At 41.0% G+C, this 15,822-nt stretch overlaps 1 protein-coding gene across 1 annotated transcript in view; it reads right to left on the reverse strand.

The window, feature by feature from the left end:
• Nucleotides 1-15,822, reverse strand: part of EIF2AK3 (eukaryotic translation initiation factor 2 alpha kinase 3) — a 46,963-nt gene continuing 31,141 nt past the window's right edge. Inside the window, exons 9-17 of the mRNA XM_075092179.1 lie at nucleotides 15,464-15,684; nucleotides 15,009-15,121; nucleotides 13,863-13,985; nucleotides 12,460-12,609; nucleotides 10,694-11,462; nucleotides 6,060-6,227; nucleotides 5,423-5,524; nucleotides 3,012-3,074; nucleotides 1-1,219 (exon numbers count right to left, since the gene is read on the reverse strand). Of these exons, the coding sequence (XP_074948280.1) occupies nucleotides 1,043-1,219; nucleotides 3,012-3,074; nucleotides 5,423-5,524; nucleotides 6,060-6,227; nucleotides 10,694-11,462; nucleotides 12,460-12,609; nucleotides 13,863-13,985; nucleotides 15,009-15,121; nucleotides 15,464-15,684 (1,886 nt within the window). The 3' untranslated portion in view covers nucleotides 1-1,042. The remainder of the gene's footprint in view (nucleotides 1,220-3,011; nucleotides 3,075-5,422; nucleotides 5,525-6,059; nucleotides 6,228-10,693; nucleotides 11,463-12,459; nucleotides 12,610-13,862; nucleotides 13,986-15,008; nucleotides 15,122-15,463; nucleotides 15,685-15,822) is intronic.

Below are 15,822 nucleotides of genomic sequence, written 5' to 3' on the forward strand. Positions count from 1 at the left end.
TTTTTTCTTTTTTTATAAATAAAAAAAGTTTATTAAATCATTTAGACTTGAAAGAAGTCACAATAATTAATGCACTCAACAATTATAGCAAGTGCATTCTGTACACCACCAACCCAAACGGATTGATTCTGTATTTATAAATAAAAAATAACATATTTACAATGAGAAATAAAAGCATGGCATTAGGCAGTTAAATTAGCAGATTACACAAATGCCTACCAGTTGATTCTGTAAAAAGTACAAATCTACAAGATTACATACGACACATATAACTTCGTTAGGTTTAAATTCTCAGAACCACAACATTTTTGTACATAAGTTTTACTATGGCTCTTCCAACCACTGCCTATAAAACCCTCTTTTTTAATGGCAAAAAGCTCCTTTTCCTTCTCTACAGGTTTATCTGTATAAAATGCATTCCCTAAGATCTATTATAGTGCAGAAGTATGAAACGATTTCCTCTAATGACTGGCTATGGAGAGTGACAGTATGTACAACCGTGGTACTTTTTTGCTTTAAAAATAGTGCAGATTCCCAGTTTACCCACCAGGGACAAAAATGGAGTCATAATTCATTTCAAAATCATCTTCATTTCACCAAAGAGCAAGTGATCTGGATAGATACTCACTAGGCTTAGAGACTGTAATTTGCTCTATAAAAATACAGTATTTTAATTCTATTTACATGTTACAGATCTCTCACTTACCCAGCAAGCTGACATTTACAAGCTTCAAAAAAAAAAAAAACAACCCCCAAACAACCCAAAAAACCCGATAACGGAGCACAGCATCGGTAAGCACAGTAGCTGGACCCATCCGCCGAGGAGAGTTAAGGTAAGAAAAATGGAATGTGAAAAGTGTGGTTACTGGCTTTCATTGGCTGTCGAAGTAAATGAAAATCTGTCCAAAATGTCTTACACATTAAAGATGGCAAAAAAAGTTTAAGTAAACTATTTCCAAGATAGACATTCTGCATCATAGGATCCTTCTGCTGAACAATCCCTGTAAAACCTGCTGAGTGGAAGAAGTGATCCTGAGGATAATTATTTGCTTGGTTGTCTTGAATGCTTATTTCCTGATAAACTCATTGTCCGTGACCTCTGCCTAAGCACTGGCTTTGGTGGGAGTTCCAAGTCTTCAAATACAGGATTTTCTATGATTGCTGCAGCCTCTGGTCTTTCAGTGGGACTTGGAGAGAGCATGTCCTTCACCATGGTGTACTAAAAGAAAACATGACATGTGCTACATGAACCAAGTTGTAAATTCTTTCTTATTTAATATTCTGACTTCAGTTGCAGCTGTATGAACAAGTGGAGAACGTCCCCAGTTGCCTTCTGATTAATTGGGTTATTAGTGCTTTGGCACAGTAGTTAGAAGTGCATTAAACATTTGAAAATATATCACTGTGCATCCGTCAAACTGCCTTTGCTGACAAGGGCTACAGCCAATTTGGCAAATCAAATCTGACCCAAGATTCAATAGAGTTATAAAACCTTTACATTATTTGCAATCAAAGGAATTTAAAAACACATTAAATACAATTTTTAGCTTCAAGTTTAAGCCACAATGTTTTAAGCCACACAGTAATTTTTCACAGTGAATTAGAGGTTTTCCTTTAAATATAAAGGTAGTTTGAATACTTGTCTCAAATTTCATCAGAATTACAGTGTCCTGCCCCAGCCGAGCACAGCACATCACACTGCCCTGGGCAGCCCGTGGCTGTAAAGCAGGAACGCCTAGTCTCATTTAGCTGCTGGTCTGAAGCTACCATGAAAACCTGAAAGCATCTCAGTTTTTATTGGAGAGGTTTTGTACATCATCTCCTTTTTATCTGCAACCATATCACTTTAAAGATCTGACTAATAAGAACACAGCACAATTTGCCCATACGGCTTCCTACTTGAGAGATCCAGTTCCTGGAGTGAGATCACAGAATCACAGACCGGTGTGGGTTGGAAGGGATCTCTGGAGATGATCTTGTCCAACCCCCCTGCTTGAGCAGGCACACCCAGAGCAGGGGCACAGGGCCGCGTCCAGGCGGGGGGTGAATGTCTCCAGGGAAGGGACCCCACAGCCTCTCTGGGCAGCCTGTGCCCCTGCTCTGGCACCCGCACAGGGAAGGAGATTTTCCTCATGTTCAGGTGGAACTTCCCGTGTTCCAGCTTGTGCCCGTTGCCCCTTGGCCTGGCGTTGGGCACCACTGAAAAGAGTCCGGTCCATTCTCCTGAAACCCACCCCTTAGATATTTATATGCATTGAGAAGATCCCCCCTCAGTCTTCTCCACACTAAACAAACCCAGGTCTCTCAGCCTTTCCTCACAAGGGAGATGCTCCAGTCCCATGATCATCTTCGTAGCTCTCCACTGGACTTGCTCAAGCTGTTCCCTGTCCTTCCTGAACTGGGGAGCCCAGACCTGGATGCAGCACCCCAGGTGTGGCCTCACTGGGGCAGAGCAGAGGGGGAGGAGAACCTCCCTCGCCCTGCTGGCCACACGCCTTTCCATGCACCCCAGGGCACCGCTGGCCTCCTTGGCCCCAAGGGCCCGGTGCTGGCTCAGGGTCACCTCGCTGCCCCCCAGCACTGCCAGGGCCTCCTCAGCAGAGCCACCTGCCAGCAGGTCAGCCCCCGACCTGAGATCCCATACAGCCAAGGTGCTACCTACAGTCTCCCCTTTACCTGTCTAGAGCTCTGCACTTTCTCTTTGTGCATATGGATTTGTTGCAAGAAATCACGTCAGGATGCACGTGAAATGAATGATGTCAAGTGACAAAGGGAAGCCAAGTAATATTGTATAGTTACTGGAGGTAAACTCTGTGACAAAAATATCAGCATCCATGTTACTGTAATGTTACATCTTTGAAAAGTAGTAAAAAGTATATGGATAGAGAAACGTGTCTTAACATGAAAGCAAATTTTTTTGTTGTTTTTACTTGCAACGCAATTGGAAAGCAAATAAAAAAGCTACAACTATTAAAGAAAAAGCTACCATTCACAGCATCAAATATACTTACCTCTTGTGCATATTTCTGAGTGAACAATGGTGGAAACTTCAAATTTCTAACATCACTTAGGGTCTGCAATAATGTTAAGAAGAAAGTGTAACTTTTCCAAAATACCATTCTTCAATAATATTACTACATTATTCTTCAAAAATAAGCTAACTATGCAAACAAATCAGCCTGATGGAAAAACCCTTGGTTTAAAGTCTTGCTTTAGTGGTTAAAAATCACAGCATACTTAAACGGGCAAGTTGCTGCTTCCCCTGGGATCCAGCCTGCACCAGGAATCATGTTGCAAGAATTCTGATCTCTGCAGCTTTAAATCAGCCAGAAGCACGAACTTGTAATTTCTCACTTTTGCTCAAAGTCAACAAATCTGTGCAACACCCATAATCTCCAAGATCACCTACACCAGTATTAAGACACATGAAATGACTGGCTTTGTCTTAACAACGTAAGCACTAGTCTCTGCTTAACGTTTATGGACTAACGAGCAGATTTATCAGCAATTTCGAAAGCAGTTCATGTTGCATGTTTCTCCGTCCTTCCAAGGCAGCTGGTCTCCTTCAGCGTGCCTTCCGTATCCAGCACACTGGCTCCACCTAGTGCCAGTAGTGTTCCCGTGTTCAGCCACGCAATTATTTGCAGCAGGCAAGTTCTGTGACTGCCACCAACCCATGACCCACTTTAGCACGTTTTTAGCGCAGAGGGGCAATATTTAGCACTTAACTTCTTTCAGGAAGGGTCTCCTTTTACAAAAGCGTGTACACAAAATATAAGAATACTGAAGGTAAAACAAAATTCAATTCAATATTACCCCACTGAAAGTATAAGCTGACCAGTTAATAGTGATGGGCAATAGTCAGACTCCTGTTCAAGAGAACTGAGTTTTATGACAATAAAATGCTTCAAAAAAACTGTCTCTTCCTCTACCAATTCAGTCTGCGCGTAGTGATCCGTTTTCAAACATCTAATTTGGAAATGAATTGCACTGCCACAGACTAACTGCTAACAGCTTGAGACAGAGGCAGGTCTCACGCTTCTCCTCTGGGGATTTTTCCAGCCCTTTGTCACAGATTCCTAGAATTTGCTGGGCTACCTGGTCAGGCAGAGCATGTTTTGCTTCAGCAAGCAATGCTAACGCTTGGGCTATGCCACTGAAAACTTCAGTGTAACGACTCGGAAACAACTACTGAAGTAGCTGAATTCCAGAGCTTGACAGAAAAGGGCTGGGGGTTTCTAGATTTTATCAAGAAGAGTGGCACGACAGTGAAAACGAGGGAAGGTAGGACACTCTTTTTACCCTCTTATGAAGTAAAACATTGGAGTTAGATGCCATTTAGGATTCGCTCCGATTACTTGCTTTGCTTCTACACTCAGGACAGAAACTGGAAGGGCAAAACTTATAGTCACTGCTGCAGGAGACCTTCAGAATCCAGGATAGCTCTTTATCGGGTATGTCTCTCAGTAAAACTGATTTTATTTAGGGAAACTGAAACTGGTTCCAGTGCAAGGGGTTCACGTTAAGCACCGTCATTCTTCCTCTAGATTGAGCTCTTTTGTACCATGAAAAGCCAGACCATTTTAAGCAAAAGAATGCAACATCAGCATAGGCGAAGCATTCGGTCAGGCTGCATTCATGGTACGGTTCAAGCTGCTTCTCTTACATCTCTGCTAAACACAATCCATCTTCAGAAGAGAGTTTAAACACCTCAAGCACATATAGATAATAAATACAGGTGACAATGACTTTCTTTCCCGCACAGGTCACTGGTCACCATATAGAAGAGGAAAAGCCTTTCTGGCTGTAGCCCCTGTTCTCTATGAACTTGTTCCTGAGCAAGATGGATCTCACATGAATTTTAACAGCAAGGAGGAGTTACTGTACACCATCAAACCTCCCAAATTCACAGCTGATGTAATGAAAGTCATCAGTTACTGGGAAGATTGTGCTTGAAGCTGAGTGAGACTCACAGCTAAGACTCACTATAGGAAAAGGAACAGCAGTTTTTCACTAACTGCTTTGGGTGAAAAAGCACTGCAGATGCAAACGAAGGAAGAAATGATAAAAATGCTCAGCATGGTTCCAATTCTTGAATGAAAAACAAGCTGGTAGGCTTAAAGTCACAAGCTATATTTGTTGCTTGAGTTCTTGGATATCCTAGTTCAACAGTTTCTCTTACTTGGCGTGACAACAGAGGAGCTTTGTAAAGGAATTAGGGCCTCAGTTCAATCTCACACATTAGGAAGACTGCAATTTATTTTCTGTGATTCAGGGAGTCTGTACAAGGCTGATAAAGAAGTTGTGCTCCTAATTGCAAGGCTTCTTCAAAACTGAGAAGAACCTCTTGCAAGTGTTTCACCAAGCGAATAGCTATTTTAAACAAATGATCGAACCGAGGATAATCCAATACCATACATACCCTGACCCTCTCCATCTGTGTGCTGAAAGGGTAAAGCAGCTCAAAGAGAATCAGTCCCAGAGAGAAGATATCCACTTTGTGCGAATAGGTGTTCCCACAGATCTGAAAATTCAAAATTGTTAGGTCAATCAAGCTGCTCACTGCACGTAGTTACGTATGACACAAACTACCCCCTTTCGAGTCAACGTATGGAAGTGCTTAGCCCTGTGCAGAGCTGAAAACAGGCACGTTGGCAGAGTTCATCAAATGAGCACGGGTGAGCAAGGTCCTGATCATCAGCTCCTCTTTGCAGACCCAACTGTAATGTAAAATGTTTCAACTTATTTAGACTTTGTGCGCGTTAGCATCCTTGCTCAATTCACTTGAATATTATACAGTTATCTTTCTACTACATTAAAAGCAAGATAAATTAATGCATCTAAATACGAATCATTAGCCACTTTTTTGCTATAATAAATATATGTTAAAATATTCATTTTGGTATTCAATTTAGCTTAAAACTCTTCTTTGATGAGAAAGAATTTAAGTAACTTGATTGCAACAGTTTCCTAGAAAGAATGCCTGATCCTTGAGCTCCCAGGTATTCAGGAGTCTGCCAGGCACTGCCAGATACAGCTTTAGAGGAGAGAGCACAAACCTGTTCCGGGCTCATGTAGAGTTTGGTCCCTACTTGTCCTGTGTGCCTGGCATAAGCTGGCATTGGGGTAAGTACTGATTCCTCCTCCTCATCTTGGTCCATAGCAGTTACCAGTCCAAAATCCCCAACCTTTACTACGTCATCCATTGTGAAAAATATATTGGAAGGCTAAGAAAACAAACAAGTGAAAAGAAAAAAATATGTAAGTAAGAAGCAAGTCTCTGTGTTTCAGGAGATACAACACTTTGTTCAAATTCAGATAAGCTGTGCTGTCAAGGCTAAAAATGCTCATTAAACACAAGGTTAGCAGAACCAGCTGGGAATCCTGACTATTCAGGAAAAAGGAATTACTCCTGCATTAAACAACCTCCCTTCCTGAAACTCAGGCTGCTCACTCCTTCTCTTCCAGCAGGGGTTTACTAACACTACATAGGTCTGCTGAGGAACACGCACAGAAGTCAACAGCTGCGGGGAGCAGTACAGATAAGTTAGCCAACTATCCATCACGTGGCAACTTCACACCACATGCTGCAGTTCTGACTCTTAGTCTTTTTTATTCTAAACTGAGAGCTAAACTCGTTCACCATCTTAACAACCAGCACATGATCTTAGTGTTAAATTACAGATACAGTGGAAGCGTGGGAACAAGGTCTGTTTTTCAGTTGGTGCTGTGCAATTTAACTACGGCAACAGCTGTTTATGTAACAGAATTAAAAATTTGTTTTTGATAGAAGCTTAAGAACTTTGCAATTCACAGAAGCAGCAACAGTGACGATCTGGCTTAACTCTCCTTTAGCTTGTTTGCCGGGTACCACTATCTGTGGCTTAAGCTACTGAAAAAGGAGACTGGAACTGAGATGCCCCCTTGCTAATGGTGCGTATCTCAGATGGTTTCTCAAGAGACTTGGCATCGTAGCTGATAGAACAGCACATGCCAAAAGAATTATTATTTCTTTGAAACGTGACCCCTCTGCCTCAGTTACAAGTAAAAACAGACACAGTTTTGGAGGAAGAACAGACTGATCCTGCACGGGGGAAGAAGCAGCAGGACTATGTATGGGGAAAGGGCCGAGGCATGGTAAAGAGGCAGGTGGTGCTGGGCAAGCTCCTCTCAATGCTCCTGGACCTTCAAAGCTGGGACAACGCGGTTCATGCTTTGTTGACATAAACCCTGGAACAGGAGGAGGCAGAGAGATACAGAGCAATATTTTTCCACAAGATTAAAGGACTACAAAGCCAACCCATTTCAAAGTCCATCTGACCTCCTCAGTTAAGACAAACCCACTCTGTCCAAGAGAGAAACAAGAGAGAAAAAAAGGCTTTGCTTTTTTTTTTTAAAAAGCAACAGACAGCTTTGAGATAAGCACTACAGAAATAGTTAGATAGAACGTGTTAGCTCCACAGTGCCCACATCCTGCCTCTAAAACTGCCTTCTGAGCCAGGTCTTATCTCCCGCTATATTTTCCTGTTGTGAATGTCGTGCCCTTTGGAGTCACAGCTCATTTAGTGCACAAAAGCTGCTACCCTGTAAACCCACAGCATCTCCAGGTTCTCTCTGAAGCATTTATACAGCACCCACCCTATGACTGCACACCCATGTTGTCAGAAATCTTTGTATCAGAACTTTAATGCTCAAGGCACAAATGTCTCCATTAGGGATTCGTACCCCATTGCCTTGACTTCCGTTGCCCTCCTCCTCCAACCAGCACACAAGAAGTCAGTAAGATCTGTCTTGCTTCACGGAACAAAACTCTTCTTAACAGAAAGTTTTGTTTCTTGTACTTCTCTGGTTGAAAACAGATTGCCTCTGAACAGACTGCTGTATAGTTTCTACAAATTAAGGAGAACGGACTCTCTGCTGTCACAAACTGACAGCAAAAGTAAACCATCGAGACCAGATTCGGAAAGAGGAAGTTAAGGCAGATGCACACACTTTTGATTTAAATCAGAAGAACACAACCACCCTCTAGTTTAGTTATCTTGCCACCCGCACAAAGAAATTTCTCTCCAGATTCTTCAATCAGAATAAGAATTCCCATTTTTTCACAGATATGAATAAGCTACTCACACATCAGCAAGACTACTGTTTAATTCAATTAAGGCTGCAAAATGCATCTAAAACTGTTCTTGCAGTTCTGTGAAACCCATAATTTCTTTTGAGCTGTCAAGCATGACCGACGGCTTATGCTGGGAATAACAGTAAGTTCACTTGACAGACTTCTGCTACTGTACTTTGTTTTCTTCAGAAGAATTTGAACTGTGACCTATTCACTTGCCTACCTAGATTCCTGCCATCTTGTCATTACGGTATCTCTGATTAGCAGGAGTCTAATTAATGCACATAACGTGCAATGTTAATTTAAATATTTAAAAGACCTTACCGAATTTTTTAATATGCATGCATACAAACTTATATTCACATAGGCCAATGAGTTTTTGTTGGTGCCAGTGGGAGCAAGAACTGCCCTCTGGTGTCAGCTAGCTCTGCCTCTAGCAAAGACAAAATAGCTTTAGAGGTTATTTGCTTATTAGTGCTGGCACGAACTTCAGGTTGCGTGACCAATCTCTTGGACAAATTACAAAGTTAAGTGAGATCTGTTCCAAGGAGCTTCTGAAAACTGTAGAAAAAGTTAAATATGCTGGTTGTTGTTTCGATCAAATTAACACATAACAGACAAACTTCCAGGATCCAAGAATAACCTCTCTACACACATGGGAAGTTTTCTGAAGCAGGAAGTTGTTCGTTCAGGGAGAGCTTTTCCAACCCATTTATAGCAAGTAAGCAAAATAAAATCTCTTGTTCAAATTGCTGCCAACATTGAACTTAAGATGTTCCAACAAAACGCTACACAACCGCTGATTAAGACTAATACAGCATTAATTGAAGATCTACATAAGCTTTACTGAACAGTGATCTCAGTAAGGACTGCAGAGAGTTACAACTGACAGTATTGTTAAGAAAGGTTATTAATTAACAAGTCTAGCAACATATTAGTATAGAGATTTAATTACTTTTCTGGTCAGTTTCTCAAGCGCTAGAGATTTTTCAGAGAACTGGTTCAAGGTAATTGCTTAATGCTGAAAGAAAATAGTTGGATGGGTTTGTGAGTTTTTCCAACTTTGACATATCCTTTCAGGGTTACTGAACTTGAATCGCCTTTTTCTGCCACATCTGAGATGACGATTTTTTCTTTTGTTTCTACTGATACCAAACAATCACTGTCTGAGAAGCTACAACGGTTATAATAATTTCAGTATTTACTCCACTGAGGTAGGTATTAATGCCTCCTCAAATAAGCAGAGGGAAAGAGGAACTGCCTCTCTACCATTCGGCAAAAGCAATCCATTCCTCAGAGCTTATTATTATAGGACAACTAACTTCAGCTGGGCTCTTTAATTAATTTCTGGCATTCAATATGTGTTACTGACACTTCCAGTGCTAAAAGTTCCAGCAAGATCAGGCAGTAACATAGGATCAGAAGCAAAATGAAGGAAGAGGTACTAAAAGTTACTCCTGACTTCAGCTGCATGAAATGCCAGAGGTAAAAACCACCATTCCTGGTCTTAACTGCCTGGATGTTAATCAGACATTATAAAGATTATTAATCCTTCAGAAAGCTGCATTATGACAGTTGGCATCGACTCAGAATTCAACTCCAGGACAGATTACATTTCAATCCTAGGGCAGCAATACTTCATTTTTACTTTCTCTAACCAGGAGTGACACTGCTGCCCTTAGGCAGTATTGCTATAGAAAGGAGGAGGAAAATACCAGGATTAGAAACATGGAATAACTTAGGTTGGAAAAGACCTTTAAGATCATCGAGTCCAATTGTAAACCTAACACTGCCAATTATCTGCTTCGAGTTCTACTGTGTTCGAAATGGTAGGACAGGATCCAAAACAGCTTCCTTTGCCACATGGCTCAGCAATGAACAACCCTGTATAAAGAACCTGAATTAAAAATGCCATAAAACAAATGCAGCTGATCTGTGCCAGGTACAAGAAGTCTTGCTGTAAGAAAGACTTTAATTGCAATAACGAATGATTAATGTTTATTTCCTGGAGCACTACACCTCCAGATTATTGTACAGACGTTAACTGGGATTTTGTAACACCCATGCTGAAGTCACTGATAAGAGTCAACTGTTTTAGCAGGATTTGTCTCCAGTGCCATATTACTCCCACTTACAAAAAAATTCTACCTGTATCCACACACACATGATATGTCAGTTTAAAGCAGAACTTGACGCTGAGCTAAACAGCCTGGCACTGCTGTATTAGGAGCAGTCAAATTTGGAATTGCTGATGGTCGTGTTTGTAATACAGTGGAGGGACAGCTACCCTGTGATGCCAATGGAGTCAGTCCATGTGTTTCAGGGATTTCACAGCACCAGAGGCTTTTGTATGATACTTCAGGCACAGGTACAAGTTATGGTAGCTCCAAAGATAATCTTGCATACTAAACCAGAATACGTTTGCCTGTAGGACACAGCCAGTGAGATAACTGGTTACAACCAGAAATTGGAAAGTTCAGGTATTCAGTGATGATAATGCCAATAAATTAAAACAAACAAACCCCAAGAAAACCCCCAAACCCAACACATTTCCTCCAGTAACCTGTGAATACAAACCTTGAGATCCCTGTGCATTAATCCTTTGCTATGCAGAAAGTCAACCGCTTCAGCTATCTGCAGAAATATCTGCAGACACTCTGTCCTCTCCCTCTCCTCTATGATGCATCTTCTGCTCATCCAGTCTTTAAGGTTCTCTTTCCGGCAGAGCTGCATCTGGATGTAAAGATAGACCTTTGGAGAGGTGGGCTTGACTTTTTCTGTAATATTTTTAGAAAGGTCCAGGCTTAAACTTGTTGGTCTTGGTGGAGAAACAGAGAGGGGACTTCCTGAAACAGATTTCTTGTTATTGGATTCCTTTGTACTTTTTGCCTTATCCTCAGAAAGACTTTCATCATGTGACACATCGATTTTATCTTCCTTACTAGAAGCATTTCCACAACCAGAATCCTCAAACACAATAGAAGAGGAGGTCCCTTCCCTCAGCTGTACAACAGGAACAGCTGAAGAACAAACTTCCAAGAAGTGACCCAGCTCGTTGCTGTTGATAGTACTGTCTTCTACATCACAGCCTGTAAGGACGCTGTCCTGAAGGTTTAATAGCGGATCTTCTGACTGGTGTAAGTCCCTGTTGTCCATGGCAGAAAACTCCAGAGGAGAAAACTGGCTTCCGGATGAATCAGACTGACCACAGGGTATTCCCACGGACCTTACCCTCTCCGACGAAGTGGCAATAACTTCAATGTGCTCCTTAGTAGAAAATGGCTCTGTTCTGATCTTAAACGATGGGACGTCCATCGGACTGGGAGAACTGAGTGGCCAATCAGTGCTAGAAAAACAAAATCGAGAGATCAATACTACAGAACTTAATTCCACTAGGAATGCATTTTCAGAAGCCCAGGTTTTAACAACTGCTACCTCTGAGAACCGTGTCATACCAAAACAGTAAATAACTACCCAAGTGTGGGAATCACTAGGATTTAACATCAGTTTTTCTTAGCGAGGACAATATTTTCTCATTGAGACAAGAGTGTTGATAATGGAAAATTTAGCAAGCTCTACTGCCTGGATTCCCAATATGCAATCAGACTCATCTTCAGCTTGAAAGATTTCAGTCCTTTAGAACATGCATTGCAATGACTATTTAAAGTGCCTTGGAAGAATTACAGCTGTGAAATGTTAATTTGGTGCCTGAAATATAAAGGTTGCTACATTCTAAAAATTGCTAGGCATGTTAAGATGTTATTATGAGTCCACTAAATAGTCTTGTATTAGGCCTCATTCATTGAATGCTAACATACACCCACTTTTTCCTTTAACACGCCCTAACTCCTTTATCTAAATTTTCCATTTTTAACCTACTTCTACCAAGCTTTATAAATCACCACTCTGATTATCCCTCACAGATTTATGCTGGAATAAATCCGTCGAACCATTGGAGTACTGAACCACATCCATCTAAACCAAAACAACAAAGAGGAGGAAAGTGGTGGAAAGGAACAGAGAGGACAGAGATGCCAAACTTTAAAATCAAATCACAGTAGCAATGCTCCAACCTTCCAACCACCCAAAGATTCAGTTACAGAAGTTAAATAACTACAAAATGTCTCCTAAGCTGAAAGGAGGACCTTAACACAACAGAGGACCCAAAAATCAAGAGACAAGGGTGATACATTTGTACCTTTTTCAACTGAAAAGTTGACAGGCTAAGTTAGTAACACTCTCTTTCCTACATAATCACTTCATCTTCCTGGACCGTCTACCAGTTCTCCAGATCTGTTGATGTACAACCTCAAATTCAACTGTTAAACAATCCCACAAATTACCTTTCATCTTTTAACCACTGTTCATCCATCTTTTCTTGCCATCTCTCAGGTGGAGCTTCCAGCCACGCGTTGAAATACCGAACAATACCTGGATGCTCAAGTTTAGCTAATGCCTTGACTTCCCGCATCACCTTTTCACGAGCCAGCTCCCTAGGATTTGGGGTGAGAAGAAAAACAGAGACACTGTCACATAAAACAACAACATAGCACAGAAATTTCTGCAAAGGAATTCAATCAAAGATAGCCCAGTATAAACCAGGCCAGTAGTATTGCTCTTCACACCAAAAAAACAGGTATGTCTTAAATCCCCCAGAGTAACTCCTTTAGGTTAGAAGTGTGGAGGAACAGTATTGTGCTCATAACAGTTAAGTATTTAGTCATCCTTTTTCAAGTAATTACGGGCAGTAAAACTGAGAAGAAAAGGTTCATCTTTCTCTCACTGTTCACAAGGATAGAAAAAAGACCACTGAACAGCAATATTTTACAGGGATGTAGAAGACACTGACACAAAAGAAGACAGACTGTAATGCCTTAGTATTTCTTTTTTAACTGGCATAACATAAGGAGACTGCATAAAGACTATCTCCATTCTATGGACAGGAAAGCAGGTAGCCTGCTATCTTACTGAAGTTAAACTCTCTTCATAAGACCATAACTGGATCAAGTGAAGTCAGATGGTTTTATTTAAGGGGTTTGAATATGCTTGGAAAAGAAGAATTCAGGCTACCTTAAAATTCTGAACAAAACCTTTAAATAGTCACTTATATTTAACACATTAAATATAAATAGTAATTCTAGATTTCATAGCTTTACCCCCTCCCTCTACTGGCCTGCCTGTTGCTGTTCTAACTTGAGATTTCCAGAAGCAGTGTCTCCCATCTCCCACTAAAAGGAAGTGCTGCAAGCTCTGTGTAGGGTAATTCAGGAGCATGGCTTGACCACCTATGACTGAAAGAAAAGGTAGGGGTTGTGGGACCAGACAATGAAACAAATGGACAAATGGAGTCAGAAAAGCTGGTGAGGGAGAGAGAAGAGAAAGAGAAGGTGGAGTAGGAAAGGTAAGGAGAGGAAGGAGAGAAGCAAATTAACAGTGCTACAAATAACTGGCCCTGTTATCAAAGGCTCTATTCATCAAGGACATCAAAGGAGTTCCCATGTAGCTGCAGCATCCTCACAAGGGTCCTGCTATGCAAGTATTTTAGCCAAGCAGGTCACCCTTCCGCTGTGACTGCACATGCCAAATTCTCGATGCCAAACTATGTCAGCCCCCCGCATTAAAAAGTGTGTCGTTCATCCTAATATAGTATCTGGGAAACCGGTTCAGGAACAGATGGTTCAGTGTAGGATGGGATCCCACCATTCATTCATTACCTCTTCTATATCTCAACAAACTCATTCATTACCTGTTAGGTAAACGGATCCTTTTGATAGCATAGTTGCAGTCATCCACTTTATTTCTGGCTTCAAAAACAACTCCAAAACCTCCACGACCCAGACACTGAATTGGTTCAAAATCTGTCAGATATCTAGGAGAAGGGTTTGAGGAAAGGACAGAAGAATGGAGGGATGACAGAGGAGAAAAATAAAGTCATTTATGACTCAGAGTGACATATTTCTGTACAGGCAAGACATGTTGACTGACTTGAAGCATTTCTTATCTTTTTTCCCTGCTCACCCACTGAGGCAATCAGATGGTTACCTATTCATGAAATGGACAGTTGCCGATTATGCATTTATTCAGTGTCTATCACAACCAGGCAAGTTCCATTATGCATGCATATGACAAACTAAAGAAGCTTTTCAGAATATCGGGTTGCATGCTTACTGGATCATGGACCACGAGTATGTAGTCTAAGTTTCTATACCCAAACTAGGTGGTGACAGCTAAGTATTTTCTAAATTATGATTTGCCTTTAACCTCACCCCAAATAAATATTTCTGCAACTAGTCCTTCTAAGCATCCCTTCTGAAACATTGCTGTTATTAAATCGCACTACCTTTCTTATTCTTCCTCATTTTAAATACTCCAGTTCTTAATTTTAGTTACAAAGGTACAGGAAATGGTCACATTTTCTCCAGCGTATCAGGACATGCCTCTATATGCTCTGTCTTAAAGAATTCCTTTGTAACAGCAACAAAAGTTTGTTCCAAATATAGTCTGCTTATTCCGCAGTGTATAAAACATTATCTGTTTCCAACTGCAATTGCCATTCTCTGCTTTAATCCGTGAATATAGAAACAGGCGGAATAAACACCGATTTGATTCTTGAAGTTCTTATCTTCCATTTCACGTATCAGCAGGAAATATGGGAGCAACGTTCCTGATCACAGGTATCCTGTGGACTCTCTGGGACTGCTTAGACTAATCATAACTGCAATCTCCCATCGGGAATGGGGTGACAGGGTTCTTTGTGTCAGTTGCCGATTATCCTGCAAAGTCACAGGACTAGGACAGGTAAGAACAAGTGAACACCAACTCTTTCCTCCAGACAGCATTGGTTCTCACACTGACTAAAAACCCTGTACCTGTGGTGTTGGACTGAGCTCACCTTGACACGTATCCAGAGTTCTTGACATCACTCCAGCTGGTGTCTTTAACATCTCCACAATTGGGCTCATATTTACTATCAGTCTGACACTGTGTTTCAGACTCCTTCCGCAGCTAACAAGGGTTACCAAAACAAGAACAAAAACCAACCAAACAAAAAAATTAGACTCCTTAAGAACGTGAGACCAGTTTGTACCCCTAGGTACGGCATTAAATAATTTCAGTGTAAATATCTCCAAAGATGTCAGATAAGGTAGAAGCAGTCTAATCTGCTTGCTGAAGCAGTTAAGCAAATTGCACATGGCAGCTGACAGCCTTCACAGATAGATTAAACAGTAAATTTCGGCTCTCTTGATTTTGTTACCTCATTAGTTATTAACTTATTAACAGTACTCACTGCAGAATCAAAACTGAAAGAAAAAGCTCAAATAATACCTTCAGAAAAAATATACTCACTCTGCTGTAAGGGTGGGGATGGAAAAGTTTGCGTACGATGAAAGTTGTGGCCGCAATGCAAAATATAATGGTGCCAACAATTTCTTTCCACCAGTGAAGCAGAAGAACAGGATCTTTTTTGCGAATGTTCTTGTAATTAGTATCATCAAAAAATCTAACAGTGATCTGGGTGCTACGTTTATTTCTCTCTCTCTTGTAGTAGGGTAAGTAATAACCATTATCTGTGTAAAAAAGACACAAAGAGGGCATAGATTGACTTGTAGGTAACTACAACACAATTTTGTCTTCTCATTAATAGGTTTCCTCAACAAACACAGGGTATTTTTGTTCACGTCCCATGACTTTAAACAGTACATAAG

This window comes from Phalacrocorax aristotelis, chromosome 4, assembly GCF_949628215.1.
Source record: "Phalacrocorax aristotelis chromosome 4, bGulAri2.1, whole genome shotgun sequence".
NCBI classification, from domain to species: domain Eukaryota; kingdom Metazoa; phylum Chordata; class Aves; order Suliformes; family Phalacrocoracidae; genus Phalacrocorax; species Phalacrocorax aristotelis.